The following is a 13,754-nucleotide window of genomic DNA, read 5'->3' on the forward strand; positions in this document are numbered from 1 at the left end:
AGGTAGAGGGAGTCTCTGAGAGATTTTTACTGACTTTAATGTGACTTATGTATATGAAATTTTTCTATGAAAATGAATTGTCAGCTGCAGGTTTTTTTTTAGTGAGTATAAACAGAATTCTGAGAATTACTGGTCATGGTATATGTTGTGTATAATCACAGTCACCAGAATTAACCTCTGACAGTCATTTTATTCTTTTTAATGTATTTTTAATGGAAAGGAACTGACAGTCACTGGTGCTTTCTGTTTGTTAGGGCCTTTGTTGTGCATTTTATATCTTTTGTCTCATGGAATCTTTACCACAACCGTGTGAGATAGAGGTGGTATCTGTCTTATGTTACACATGATAAAGCTTGCTCTGGAGTCAGCTCCTTTAGGTCGTTGAATAAAAGAAAGGTAAAGTTAGAAGGTAAATGTAAAATTCTTGGTCCTGAAGCCCATGCTTGCTTCATTATATCACATGACCTCTAACATGGTTTATTTTGAGTCTGTAAAATAACATTTACATTCTATGAGGGTAACCTAGTCATTTGGTACATTTTTAAAAAAAGATTTTACTTATTTATTCATGAGAGACACACACACACAGAGAGAGAGAGAGAGAGAGAGAGAGGCAGAGACATAGGCAGAGGGAGAAGCAGGCTCCATGCAGGGAGCCCGATGTGGGACTCGATCCCAGGTCTCTAGTATCACACCCTGGGCTGAAGATGGCGCTAAACCGCTGAGCCACCCAGGGCTGCCTGGTACATTTTTTTATTAAAGAATAAAGATTTCTTTTGTCAGGGTTAAGAGTCAAGGGAAGGTGATTAAGATCTTTGCCTAATTCTTTTTTTTTTTTAAGATTTTATTTATCTATTCATAAGAGACACAGAGAGAGAGGCAGAGACATAGGCAGAAGGATGCAGAACTTCATCCCAGAACCCCAGGACCACGCCCTAAGCTGAAGGCAGATGCTCAGCCAGCCACTGAGCCACCGAGGTGTTCTGGCCTTTGCCTAATTCAGCCCAAATGATGTGGAATGGAGTTTTCTGATCATTGTGCCTTTCCCTTTCCTCCTCTTTCTGGGCTGGGTGTGCAACAATTTTATGAAAACTTTAAGAGAAAAGTGTGAGTACTTCCTCAGAAATCTTGGGATTCTGATTAGCATGTAGGCTCTTAATTCTAGCTACAAAGTCCTAAAATCAGACATTGCTGAGAGATCCGAATCAAGTCAGGCTGGGTAAGGAATATGTCAGAACTCTTTTTTTTTTTTTTTTTTTAAGATTTTATTTATTTATTCATGAGAGACACACAGAGAGAGGCAGAGACCCAGGCAGAGGGAGAAGCAGGCTCCATGCAGGTAATCTGAGGTGGGACTCGATCGCGGGTCTCCAGATTACGCCCTGGGCTGAAGGCGGCGCTATACCGCTGAGCCACCCGTGCTGCCCTGGAATATGTCAGAACTCTTAAAGCAAAGACTGAATTGGAAACAGAAATGAAGTAGGATGTTCTCAATTCATAACTACTCAGTATTTTAAATCGAAACTTTAGTAAAATCTGAGGTTTCCCAGAATGTTTATTAAAGAACATAATCCAGAGAAGCAAAGGGAATGAAGGATAGGCTTGTAGCTTTAAAGGAGAGAAAAGGAGTTCTTGCAGGTGCCAATGACACCTTCTTAAGGATCTTTATTCAGAATTTGGGGTTGCTATGGGAATAGTGTTTTTTGAGATTTTGAAGGTTGCTTTTACAATATAGGACATTAGAAGTGCTCAAGAATGGTTGTTTATGGTAGTGATAGCACATCTGGATTTGAGTTATTACAATAATGAGAGGATAGAGAAAGAGGCAGTCCCAAAGATGATGGTAGCTAAGTTAATGATAGACCACCATGTCTTTATTCTCTTACTACCTCTGTTGCAGAGATGATAGTATAGCCTGTGTATAATTTTGATTCCTATAGCTAGAACCTCTGGAGGTTCTCATCCTCACTTCTGTTAAAGAATAGTGTCAGTCATTTCAGTGAGTTTGGCAGGTGTAAATGATGGATGCTTTATCACTGATAAACCACCCTTTCTATAGGTAATCTTCTGATTATCTACTGCTGCATAACAAACTACCTTATATCTTAGTAGCTTAAAACAACCATTTTATTTTGCTTATGGTTTTATGGATCAAAAGGAGGAACTTGGCTGGTGTTGCATCTGCTGGAGTACCTGGGGCTGAAGCATCATCTTTTTTTTTTTTTTTTTTTTTTAGATTTTTAAAATGTATTCACAAGAGACAGAGAGAGGCAGAGAGAGACATAGGCAGAAAGAGAAGTGGGCTCCTTGTGAGGAGCCTGATGTGGGACTTGATCCCAGAACTCCAGGATCACGCCCTGGGCTGAAGGCAGACGCTCAACCACTGAGCCACCCAGGTGTTGCTGGAGCATCATCTTTCAAAATGGTTTCTTAACTCACATATCTGGTGCTTCTGTGCTCCACAGTCTCTCTCCCTTTCCAAACTCCCCATACCATGGCATCATACTCTCCAAAGTCTCCCCATGTGGTTTGGGTTTCTCACAGTATGTTTGGTGATCAGACTTCTTGGATGGTGGCTGGCTTTTCCAAGAGTAAGCATTCCAAGCAATAGCCAGAGAAAGCTGTCAATTTCTTAAGGGCTAGGCCTGCAAATGGATACGGAGTCACTCTGTCATATGCAGCTTGTCAGGGCAGCTACAGAGCCTACCAAATTCAAAGAATGAGGACACAGATCTACTTCTCAATGGGAGGAGTATCAAAGACTTTGTGACTATCTTTAATCTATCATAGAGCTATTAAACAGAAAGGAGAGAATGATAATGAGAAATACTGAACTGTGACTTTACCAGAAAATAATTTACTTATTTAATGATTCAGGAGAGATTAATGTATTGCTAAGCCTTGAATAAGAATAGGGAATGAGACAGGAGAGAGCTGCTAGAAGGAGGAAGGTGGAAAAAATTCTCAAGGGCAAAGTGGAAAGATGATCAAGATAAGCTTTGCTTCATAATTGTCTTTCCTGCCTTGGCCCTGAACTCTTGGTTCTGTGATCTTGGCCTTCAGTCCCAACCTGCCACTTCCATCCACTTTGGATTTGGTGCTCATGCTTGGTCTCTTTTCCTCAAGTATTTGGACCTCTGCTTAGTCTCCCAAACTGTGCATTGGCTCAGTCCTTTGGCCCTGGGCCCCTCCTATTGCTTTTTAAGAGAACTCTCCTATTTCCCTGTTCCTTGGGAACTCAATGCCCATTCCCAGAATGAGCAGCACTGGAGGATGGTGGGCGACAATGAGTTTGGCTGCATTCAGGCTGCTCTGGCATCTGTGGCAGTTGCTTAGGATAGCTGGATTTCTTCTTTTCTGGACTATATTATGGCCCAGTTCCTGTTTCCTTTATGTGACTTTACCAATTCCTTCCCCTGGTAATTTCAGAGGATTTAAGTTGAAGATAGGAGAGACTTCAGAACTTTTAGCATAGAATAGGCTTGTGAGCATGTAGTTCAAATAATATTTATGGTATAAAGAAGATTATATGCCTTGCTCTTTTTTTTTTTTTTTGCCTTGCTCTTAAATATCTAAAAATATATCAGTTGGAGGGTTACCTGGGTTAGTCCTAGAATATAGTTCTACTTATGTTTACTGGAATACTCTTAGAATTTTGTGATAATACTGCCCTATTCTTTAGTTTTAAGAGAAATAACACTTTTGGTATTGATACTCTTGTGGAGTGTGTGTGTGTGTGTGTGTGTGTGTGTTGAATAATAGCTGCAGAAATTTTGTTTTCACTGATTATAGTTTTATAAACCCATAGAGTTATAATCTTGGATTTTGGCTTAACCACTCATGCTTAATAATTTAGAATAAATCTGTTTCCTTAGGACAATTTTATAATACCAGTATTTTTAAATTTAAGCCATTAAAATTTTTTATTATAAAAGAAGTAATATTTTCTGAAAAAAATCAAACATTGTAGTGGGAAATAGGTCCATGTGGCTCTAATCTCTCCTCTCATTCCTTTTATGTAACTATTAACAGTTACTATATATCCTTCTAGGCTTTAAAAATTTTATATAGAGGTATATAATATACACACAGAAACATGCAGTATAAAATCTTTTTAAAACAAAAATGACAGCCTTCTGGACTTATTGCTTTACAGCAGTCCATGCCTTCAAACAGAGTTTGATTTCTAGTTCTGTCACATACTAACTGAGCAAGTTACATAACTTGTCTCTGTCTCAGTTTTCTTATCTGTAAAACAGGCTAAAGAATAGGTTTGTTTACAAGTAATGTAAAACAGGCCAATTCCTTATTGAATTATAAAGGATTAAATGAAGTAATATTCATAAAGTGGTTGCCATAGTGCTTGGCACATACTATGTCCTAGATGAATATTAACTAGATAAAAGTGAACTTTTAAAAAAAATCTATATTATGGATGTTTTCTTATGGCTTGGTAATATTTTTAGAGTGCTGCATTTTAAAAACTCTGTGTGTGCTGGGGTAGTGGTGTTCTGAGTTTTACAGTCATAGTGGCATGTTTGTAATACTTTTGTACAGTGATTCCATATACTTCCCACCCCCACAATTGCAGTGAGTTGCTGTTACTACTGATGGGCAATGTGGTGGGAATGTTTTTGCCTCTCAAGTGGTTAGAGACAGGGAAAAAAAGCTGAAAACCATTGGTTTAGAAAATTATACTACATTAGCAATTAATCCTTGTGTTGTTAAGCCTTTAAATTAGGTGGAAAGTGGAGTTGGAAGACTTTTGTCTATAGGGGAGGATAACATTATTGTTTCACTAATCTTTTTCCTTATATTCTTTGACTACTTTTATAATTAGACGGATATGCTTATTGCGTTGTCTTCATTTAAGAATAGTAGTGATGTTCTCAGTTCTATAGCTTAGTAATGGTAGAGGCAGGACTAGAATCTTGGTTATCAGATCCTTACCTTTCTGAATTCTTAAGAAGATAAAGAGCCTCACTACCAGTTGAAGCAACTACTAAATAATGGATGCACTATAAGTGACTTGCCTGTCAGTGCTGTGTGCTTGAACTGTTTTGTGTGTAGAGACATTAAGCTGTATCATAAGCACTGGTGCATGATGTTTTTATAAACGAAAAAAATTAGAATTCAGAGAGGGGTGCTTGGGTGGCTCCATTGGTTGAGCATCCGACTCTTGGTTGTCTTTGGTCATGTTCTCAGGGTTGTGAGATAGAGCCCCACATGGGGCTCCATGCTCAGCATAGAGTCTGCTTGAGATAGTCTCCCTCTGCCCCTCCCTCTGCTCACATGCATTCTCTTTCTCTCTCTCAAAAATAAATAAATTAAAAAAAAAGAATTCCAAGAGAGTTGTTGAGAGGCTTTAAATATCAAATGTACTGTCTCGTTAGGTTCTATGTAATGAATACTAAGGATATTGAAGACGAGTGGTCATGTAGAAAGTGTAGATGTGGAAAGTGTAGATAGTTTTGTCTTATGAACTCCGTATCTTCTGAACACAACCTGAAAACATCTGTGTCAACAGGTCCCTTTAAACACAAAATTCCCTAGTTTGTGACCTTTCTTCATCTCTTTTTTTTTTTTTTTTTTTTTCAGGTTGGGTGCCTTGTATTATTATTATTATTTTTTTTTATTGGTGTTCAATTTACTAACATACAGAATAACACCCAGTGCCCGTCACCCATTCACTCCCACCCCCCGCCCTCCTCCCCTTCTACCACCCCTAGTTCGTTTCCCAGAGTTAGCAGTCTTTACGTTCTGTCTCCCTTTCTGATATTTCCCACACATTTCTTCTCCCTTCCTTTCTTCATCTCTTGATAAAGGAGCATACTACCATTCCTTTTACAAAAATAGTAAGGAATAAAACCACTTCGCTGTATAGATCACTTGGATGCCTTACCTCTCTCTACCTCTGTGCTCTATCAGTTCTTACTTTCTGGTTTCCAAGAGAGTTAAAGCTTTGGTGGCTCTAGGAAGAAGACATGGCATGGGCATGATTTAGAGGCAGATGCTCCTCCACCTTCTCCCCTGCCTAGTATGTGTGTTACAGCTTCTTTTTGGGGGGAGGGGGAATCAAACCACTTAATTGCGGGGCTTTGGGGTAAAGGTGGAAGGGGGAGGAGGGCAGGAAGATCAGATGTCCTCGGCCCAGCCAGAACTGGTCCAGCGTCACAGTCCCCAAAAGCTGTGTTACAGCTTCTATCTTCTGGAAAATGGCTCTAGTTTAGGAGAGGATCATGACTGTCCTCTTCCTCTAAAAAGACCCTGTTGCCAAATTGCAGAGGCTTTGGCTGAGGTGAGACTAGGGCCAGAGGACAGTTCTGAGGCCATAGCTAAAGGAGGAGATTAGAAGGAGCAACCTCCCGGCTGTGATGCCTGAGCTTAGAAAAGGAATACTGAGCTTGTGGTTGGAAGAATCCAAGCAAATGGGGAGAGATTGCCGGAAGAAAGAGTAACTTTGACAACATAACCTGGGTAAAAGGCAAAACTCCGTTTATGAGATCCAATGATCTTGTTTTGGTGAAGTGTAACAGTGTGAGAAATACCTAGCTTTCTCACTGTGATGTAACCTTGAAGTGTAATTAGGTGTAATAAAAAGAGCCCGAATAAGTTCTTGGACTTATCTTTTTGAGCTTCCACAAACTTCCATCCTTCTCTTTCTGTCAAATTCTAGCATTTAAAATTTAAAAAATAAACCGTTCAGCTTAATATGTTTTATGTTTTACTGAATAGCATACTCATAGCTTAAAATCATTTTTATTGACTATGTGTGGTTTTGTTTTAAATAAATATGCACAGTTGACCCTTAAAACAGGTTTGAACTATGTGGGTCTACTTATATGTGGACTTTTTTTCAGTTAATATAGTGCAATATCATAAATATATTATTTCTTCCTTAGGCTTTTCTTAATAACATATTCTTTTCTCTAGCTTATTGTAAGAATATGGTATATAGTAAATATAACATACAAAATATGTTAATGGACTATTTATGCCATCAGTAAGGCTTCTGGTCAACAAAAGGCTATTAGTAGTTAAGTTTTGGGGAAGTCAGAAGTTTTATGCAGATTTTGAACTGTGTGGGGATCGGGACTCCTAACCCCTGGCATTGCTCAGGGGTCAGCTGTACATTATTTCAATCATATTACAGTTTATAATTTTATGGAAATCTCTTATACTGTTTCCATGGGAAATATGTTCATCCTACAGATAACTTTTGAAACTCATCTGCCTATAAATTGAGACTACTTTTTATAATAAGAGAGTGACCCTTAAGGTGATAAATAATTCTGAGATTATTTATAGTATTCTTTTTTTTTTTTTTTTAAAGATTTATTTATTTATTTATGATAGACAGAGAGAGAGAGAAGCAGAGACACAGGCAGAGGGAGAAGCAGGCTCCATTCCGGGAGCCTGACGTGGGATTCGATCCCGGGTCTCCAGGATCGCGCCCTGGGCCAAAGGCAGGCGCTAAACCGCTGTGCCACCCAGGGATCCCCTATTTATAGTATTCTTTTATTCATGTTATATCCTAGTTAGTTTAATTTAAAGCCAATATTTTTTCATCCTATTTTATAATTGTTTCGAGTACATGAAAGTTTCTTAATTTGTATAAGGTGTGTATAGACAGTGAATATTCCCCAATGCAGTGCAATAAATGGCTTCAGAATGCCTCATCATACCCAATTCTCTGTGTAGCTTTTTAGCTTTCAAATGTTTTTATGGTGTTAAAGTATTAAGCCCTCAGAGAGTATTATCATTTAAATAGCTAAGACCAACTGTCCTATCACCGTATTTTTAACATTGTTACTATAAATATTCATGATAGAAGAAGTCTGATTTCTTAACTCAGGAATGAAACTCTTTTTTTGAGATTTACTAAAATGGACCGTCACTTGTTTGCAATGTTTTTGAAAGTCAGTACTTCATTTCCTTTTACCCTCTCTCCTCATCCCTATCTGAAGTACCTGTTTATTTAACTACTTATTTTATTGAAGTACAATTCACATAACATAAAATTAACCATATTAAAGTGGACAAATCAGTGGCATTTAGTACATCTGCAACCACGACCTCTATCTAGTTGTAAGACCTTTTCATCATCCCAAAGTAAACCCTGTACCTTTCAAGTAGTTATTCCCCATTTCTTTCTCCTCTCAGCCTTAGGGTGCCATTTTAAAATTTGAAATTGAGAAATTTAAAAATTAATTTAAAAATTCAGATAATTGAGATATTATAAGACTAGATATAGAATACATTGTTCTAAATTCAGTAACATGCAGAAACACATTTAATATACTGATAGTGGAGGGGTGTTGATTGGTTAAGCATCTGCCTTCGAATCAGGTCATGATCTCAGGGTCCTAGGATTGAGCTCCATGTTGTACTCAGCAGGGAGTCTGCTTCTTCCCCTGCCACTCCTCCTGCTTATGCTCTCTCTCAAATAAATAAGATCTTTAAAAAAATTATATACTGACAGTGGAGAAATTAGATCACAAAATTCTGTGTGCTGTGTGTATATTTATAAGGGAGAAAAAAGGAACAGTTGGTAGAAAACACACCAAAGTAACAGTGATTTTGCTCTAGATTTTCTTTTTCTCATTTAAAGAAGGAAAAAAATCTTCCATAATTTTTTAAAATATTGTATTTATTTATTCACGAGAGACAGAGATTGAGAGAGGCAGAGACACAGGCAGAGAGAGAAGCAGGCTCCATGCCGGGAGCCTGCTTCACGCCCTGGGCTGAAGGCGGTGCTAAACCGCTGAGCCACCTGGGTTGCCCCAAAATCTTCCATAATTAAAATGAAAACAAACTCTAGATAGTTAAAAATGTGGAACTAAACTTATTATTGTAACATAATTATTTCAGTTAATATTAAACTTTAACAACTTTTTTTTTCCAGATTGAGTTATAGTGTTAGTATATACTAAGAGAAAAAGAGATTTACTAAAGGAACAAAACAACAGTATTCTTAGTTTTTCAGTCCTCCAAATTATATCTCAAACCATGAATACCTGTTTCAAATAAGCTGTGTTCTAATTTATTTTTCTTTAAAAAGTATACTTTATAGAACTTTTTAAAAAAGATTTTATTTATTTATTTGACACAGAGAGACATGCCTGTGGCCCAAGCAGGAAGAGGGGCATGCAGAGGGAGAGGAACAAGCTCTCTGCTGAGCAGGGGCACTCACAGCCCACAGGGCTTATCCCAGGACCCAAAGATTATGACCTGAGCCAAAGGCAGGGACTCAATGGACTGAGACACCCAGGTGTCCCTCTTTATAGAACTTTCTTTTCAAACTATAAAAACATATTCTTATTGATATAAAACAAATACCGTGGGAGGTATAGAAATAGTCAACAGTCTCCTCTCAAATATAGTCTTTTCGTGTACCTGCCTATAATAATTATTGTTAGCAATTTGGCAGGTATACTTTTTGACCTTTCAGTTGTGTAGCTTACATGCACATAAAATAAACTTGGACCCAATTGAGTAAAAAACTCAAATGCCTTCAAAATGGCCCTGGCAGTTAATGTAAATTTGTGAATGCAAGAGCACTACAGTGGGGACCAGAACTTGGAAGAGGTTGGTGTCTTAAATTAGGAAATTTGAACTTTCAACAAATGCTTATTGAGCACATACTATGCGCTAGGCAGCGAACTTGCGATACTTCTGAGTGTGTGGTTGTACCATGGGTACCCCTCCCATACCCCTGTGGACTTGTGGTTGTATTAGGGAGTCACCTGGAAAGCTACTTTTCTCAAAATACACATGTTCTTTGTCCTCTGTCCCACCCCAATGTAGATACCTCTGCCTAAGTAGAACATCCACATCCTGAATAGCTTTTCAGGTGATTTTTATGTCCCTTACCTTTTGAAAATCATTGTTATATATTTATTGGGCTTTTTATTTTTAAGATTGAATGAGTAAACGGAAAGCAAAATTGCAATCAGTATTTTAAAAATTTTCATGCTTTTCTTGCCCACCCCCCCATAATACTTAAACTAAAATAATTAATGTCTTGATTATACCCTCAGGAAGAATTAAATGCAGTTGTCATATTTAGAATTACATTTTATGCAACCAAGACATTAATTTGGGAAGAACTGGATTTAGTCTTCCTAATTGTATCTTTAGGTTATGCCTCTCATTAAGTAAACTGAAAGAGTTGTCATTTATAGTAGTATATAATCTGCCTGGCAAAGACATGTGATTAAAAAATTAGACTTAAAAAAATGTTTTTAAGAGAAAATAGACTGTCATTAACTTGTTGGAGACTGTGGCAAAAAGAAATAAATAATAAAGGAAGAAAGTATATGTGTTTAACTTGTGGTTGAACTGTTTGAGTCAACAATTAAAATGAGCAGCCATTGTGGATATGCATTTCAGTGCTTTTCAGTATAACTTTAATTAGGCAGCCTTTCTGTGTAAATGCACTCACAAAGCAGGGATTTGTGATTTTGGTACACCTAAGCAGCCATGGAATTTTTAACTTAATCACAGGGTATGATATTACAGATTAGGGGAGAAACTGAGAAGTAACATGATACAATTGGTATATTGTGTATTTTTCTTTTTATTAGTGTGCCGATCCAACAAAAGCCCCTGGGTCTGTTTGACTTGTTCAAGTGTCCACTGTGGAAGGTAGGTGACATACTTATACTTCACTACCCTACTTGCTTTTTTCAATTTGCCTTTAAGCTTATGTCAAAGTTTTTGCGATTTGGATTTATTAGCACTATTGCTTAATCATTGTATGTAATTGTCTATAAGGCTTCCTTTTCCCAATAGAGTCTGTTTGCTCAGTGATACAACTAAGGAAAATCTAGGGGGAAAAGCCTTTATGTTGGTACCCAGAAGAATTAATTTGATGATCAGATAATCTAGTAATATTTGATTGAAAAGATGAAATAAAGGAACTTTGAATTCTTTAAATAAAAGCTTACCTTATGGTTGTTTCTTCAACCTTTTAGTTAGGGTAAATTTGAGCATATACAAAAGTATAGAGATAATATAATTGAAGCCCTTTATTTTCATCATCCAGCTTCAACAGTTATCAATACATTGCCAGTCTTATTTCACCTGTTACCTACACCATCCCCAGCTTTACTAACTTTTGAATCAAATTCCAGATATCACATCATTCTTCTGAAAACAAAACAACAAAATGTTTACAGAGGAATTCCCTTGAAAATGGTCTCGTTGTGGAGGTCATTATTAATTGCTGCCTAAGATGTACCAAATGTTTCATTGCTTTCAATAAAACAGTTTTGCTCTCCAGGGATTTAACACTCCCTGCCCCCCAAATATTGTTCAAACCTGAGCATTTCTTCCCCTTTCTTGGCTTCAAAATGATGTTACTTAATACTTTAGTAACTTTTTTCTTCTAACTCAATTAAATATCAGCCTTGTGTTCTTTTAGCTTGGTAGTAGCACATTTATTTCAATTGCTCTTTTAACTTAGAATATATACTTTGAATTTACTTAGAAGTTAATAGTTTAGCAGCAAGAGGATGAGAAATCATACTGTCACACAGGCTGAAATCTACATTTTATTTATTAGGACTATTTCCCCATTGTTATTTTTAAACTCTCATTGCATGAAGAGAGCATCTATGTTCATGTAACGTGATTTTTCACATTTTGAGTCGTGGAATTAAATATTTTTTCCATGTACACTTAAAAGTACCTTTGGAAAATGTTAACTGCATATCTTAATTGTGGCTGTTGTGGTTTTGAAATCTCTAGGATTTGGGGAACCTGAAAATACTTTGTACAGATAACTTTTTTTTAAAAAAAGAAGAAAAGTAGAAGCACTTAAATTCTGCACTTGAAGAGACAGATTCCTCTCCTAGATTTTGAGAGGTGAGAATTATAATGCAATAAAATTTATATAGTTCTGTTCTCCAGTTGTCTCATAGTGCTCTCTGACCTAAATCTTGAAGGTCATATGCCAGCCAAAAGACCTGACAAACTCTCAAAAATTGGAGAGGTTAATGTTACTAATAGCAAGCAACAAATAGTTCTCTAAGTAGGTTTTGGAAAAATACGATGAAAAATTTCTAGACTCTGCAGGTAGTCTGTTTCCAGTTGCGAGCAGTCTTAAACTTAGAAATTTAACATAGTTTCATTTTTTTTTTAAAGATTTTATTTATTGGGATCCCTGGGTGGCGCAGCGGTTTGGCGCCTGCCTTTGGCCCGGGGCGCGATCCTGGAGACCCGGGATCGAATCCCACATCGGGCTCCCGGTGCATGGAGCCTGTTCCTCCCTCTGCCTGTGTCTCTGCTGCGCGCTCTCTCTCTCTCTGTGACTATCATAAATAAATAAAAAATTTAAAAAAAAAAAAAAAAAAAGATTTTATTTATTTACTCATGAGAGGCACAGACCCAGAGGCAGAGACATAGGCAGAGGGAGAAGCAGGCTCCCTGCAAGGAGCCTGATGCGGGGACCCAGTCCCAGGACCCTCGGATCCATCCAGGTGCCCGAATTTAACGTTTCAGAGAAATATGATTAAATAGATTAGACAAATAATGAGAGTAGCTTGCATTTGGATCTTCTTTTTATATAGCTGATTGGTTAATTTTCTTTTATCGTATAATCCTGGGTGTTGATTGCCAAGGATTCTGATTTTTCATTAAATCTAAGCCAGTTGTCTGCAGAAAGTCTTAAATTGAATATTCCTTCAGTCACTAGCATATTTGAGTTATATATTCTGTTGACCTTCATAACATCATCCCATTTATTTTTCAAATTTTTGTGATTGTGGTTAGAAATCTTTGATAACTATATTGATGCTTTTCCTTTTTAGACCAAATTGTCCAGTTAAAATCTAAAATTAGATAAGGGAAATATTTATTTTTATGTTATCCAGTTTATATATAACTGTTAACTTCTGAGTGTTATTTGAGTATTAGCCAAAACATTGCCAATCTTAACATCAGCAGTAATACGCTTCTTACTTTTCAGCAACCCTTATAGTAACCATTTAAACATTTAGTACATACATATAAAGACTCCAGTGTGGTAGCTAAATAAACTATATGTACTATGTATAGATGATCAGTTTTCAAAGACCTAAAAGTAGTGATCTCTTATTTTTATCATCATTCAGTATTGCTTTTACTTTGATTTTGAAGGTGCTCATTATAAATAGTACTTTTGTTTCTCATGGCACAGTATAAATTATATAAGCATAGGAAATTGAGCTGTGATTAGATATGTAACCTATACAATGTCTTGGAGTTTACCTTTTTAAATAAATATTAGGTATTTCTTGACCTATGCAATGTATGTGCTTAATATGACCACTTTCTAATTACACTGTTTGAATTCTGAATAAATAGTACTTATGCATTTAAAGGAAAACATGAAAAAGGTAATTACCAACATCCATTCATTTCTTTATGCGTTCATTAGGCCATGAATTTCTTAATTTAATCACCTAACAACTCATGAAATATAAGTACTATTATCTCCATTTTATAGATGAGAAAGCATAAGTGCAAAGAGGTTAACTCCTCTAAGCTCACCTGGCCAGCTTGTGACAAAGCTACTTTTGAACCCAGGTAGTCTAGTTTTTGAGCTTATACTCTTAATCATTATCTTATTTTAAAATTAATTTTAGTTTACTTTTGTGCACAGAGGACCCCTAAACGCACAATTTTGAGTTATGTTTACTCTAATGAAAAAGTGGGAAAAAACTATGATCAAAATCTAAGTGAGGTTAGTAGTGCCTCTTATGCTTCCAGCT

The 13,754-nt window shown here is 36.8% G+C and overlaps 1 protein-coding gene across 6 annotated transcripts in view; it reads left to right on the forward strand.

The window, feature by feature from the left end:
• The window catches only part of USP3 (ubiquitin specific peptidase 3), a 111,179-nt gene that overhangs the window by 20,881 nt on the left and 76,544 nt on the right, over positions 1 to 13,754 (forward strand). For 3 of the 6 annotated variants that reach the window (XM_038580646.1, XM_038580645.1, XM_038580647.1), the window contains exons 2-3: positions 10,587 to 10,647; positions 11,752 to 11,868. Coding sequence is in view for 2 of the 6 variants with exons in the window: in XM_038580642.1 (XP_038436570.1) it covers positions 10,587 to 10,647 (61 nt within the window). In the remaining 4 variants the exon portion in view is untranslated. The remainder of the gene's footprint in view (positions 1 to 10,586; positions 10,648 to 11,751; positions 11,869 to 13,754) is intronic. The other 3 variants (XM_038580642.1, XM_038580643.1, XM_038580644.1) reach the window with 1 other exon arrangement.

Source organism: Canis lupus, chromosome 30 (assembly GCF_011100685.1).
Source record: "Canis lupus familiaris isolate Mischka breed German Shepherd chromosome 30, alternate assembly UU_Cfam_GSD_1.0, whole genome shotgun sequence".
NCBI lineage: Eukaryota > Metazoa > Chordata > Mammalia > Carnivora > Canidae > Canis > Canis lupus.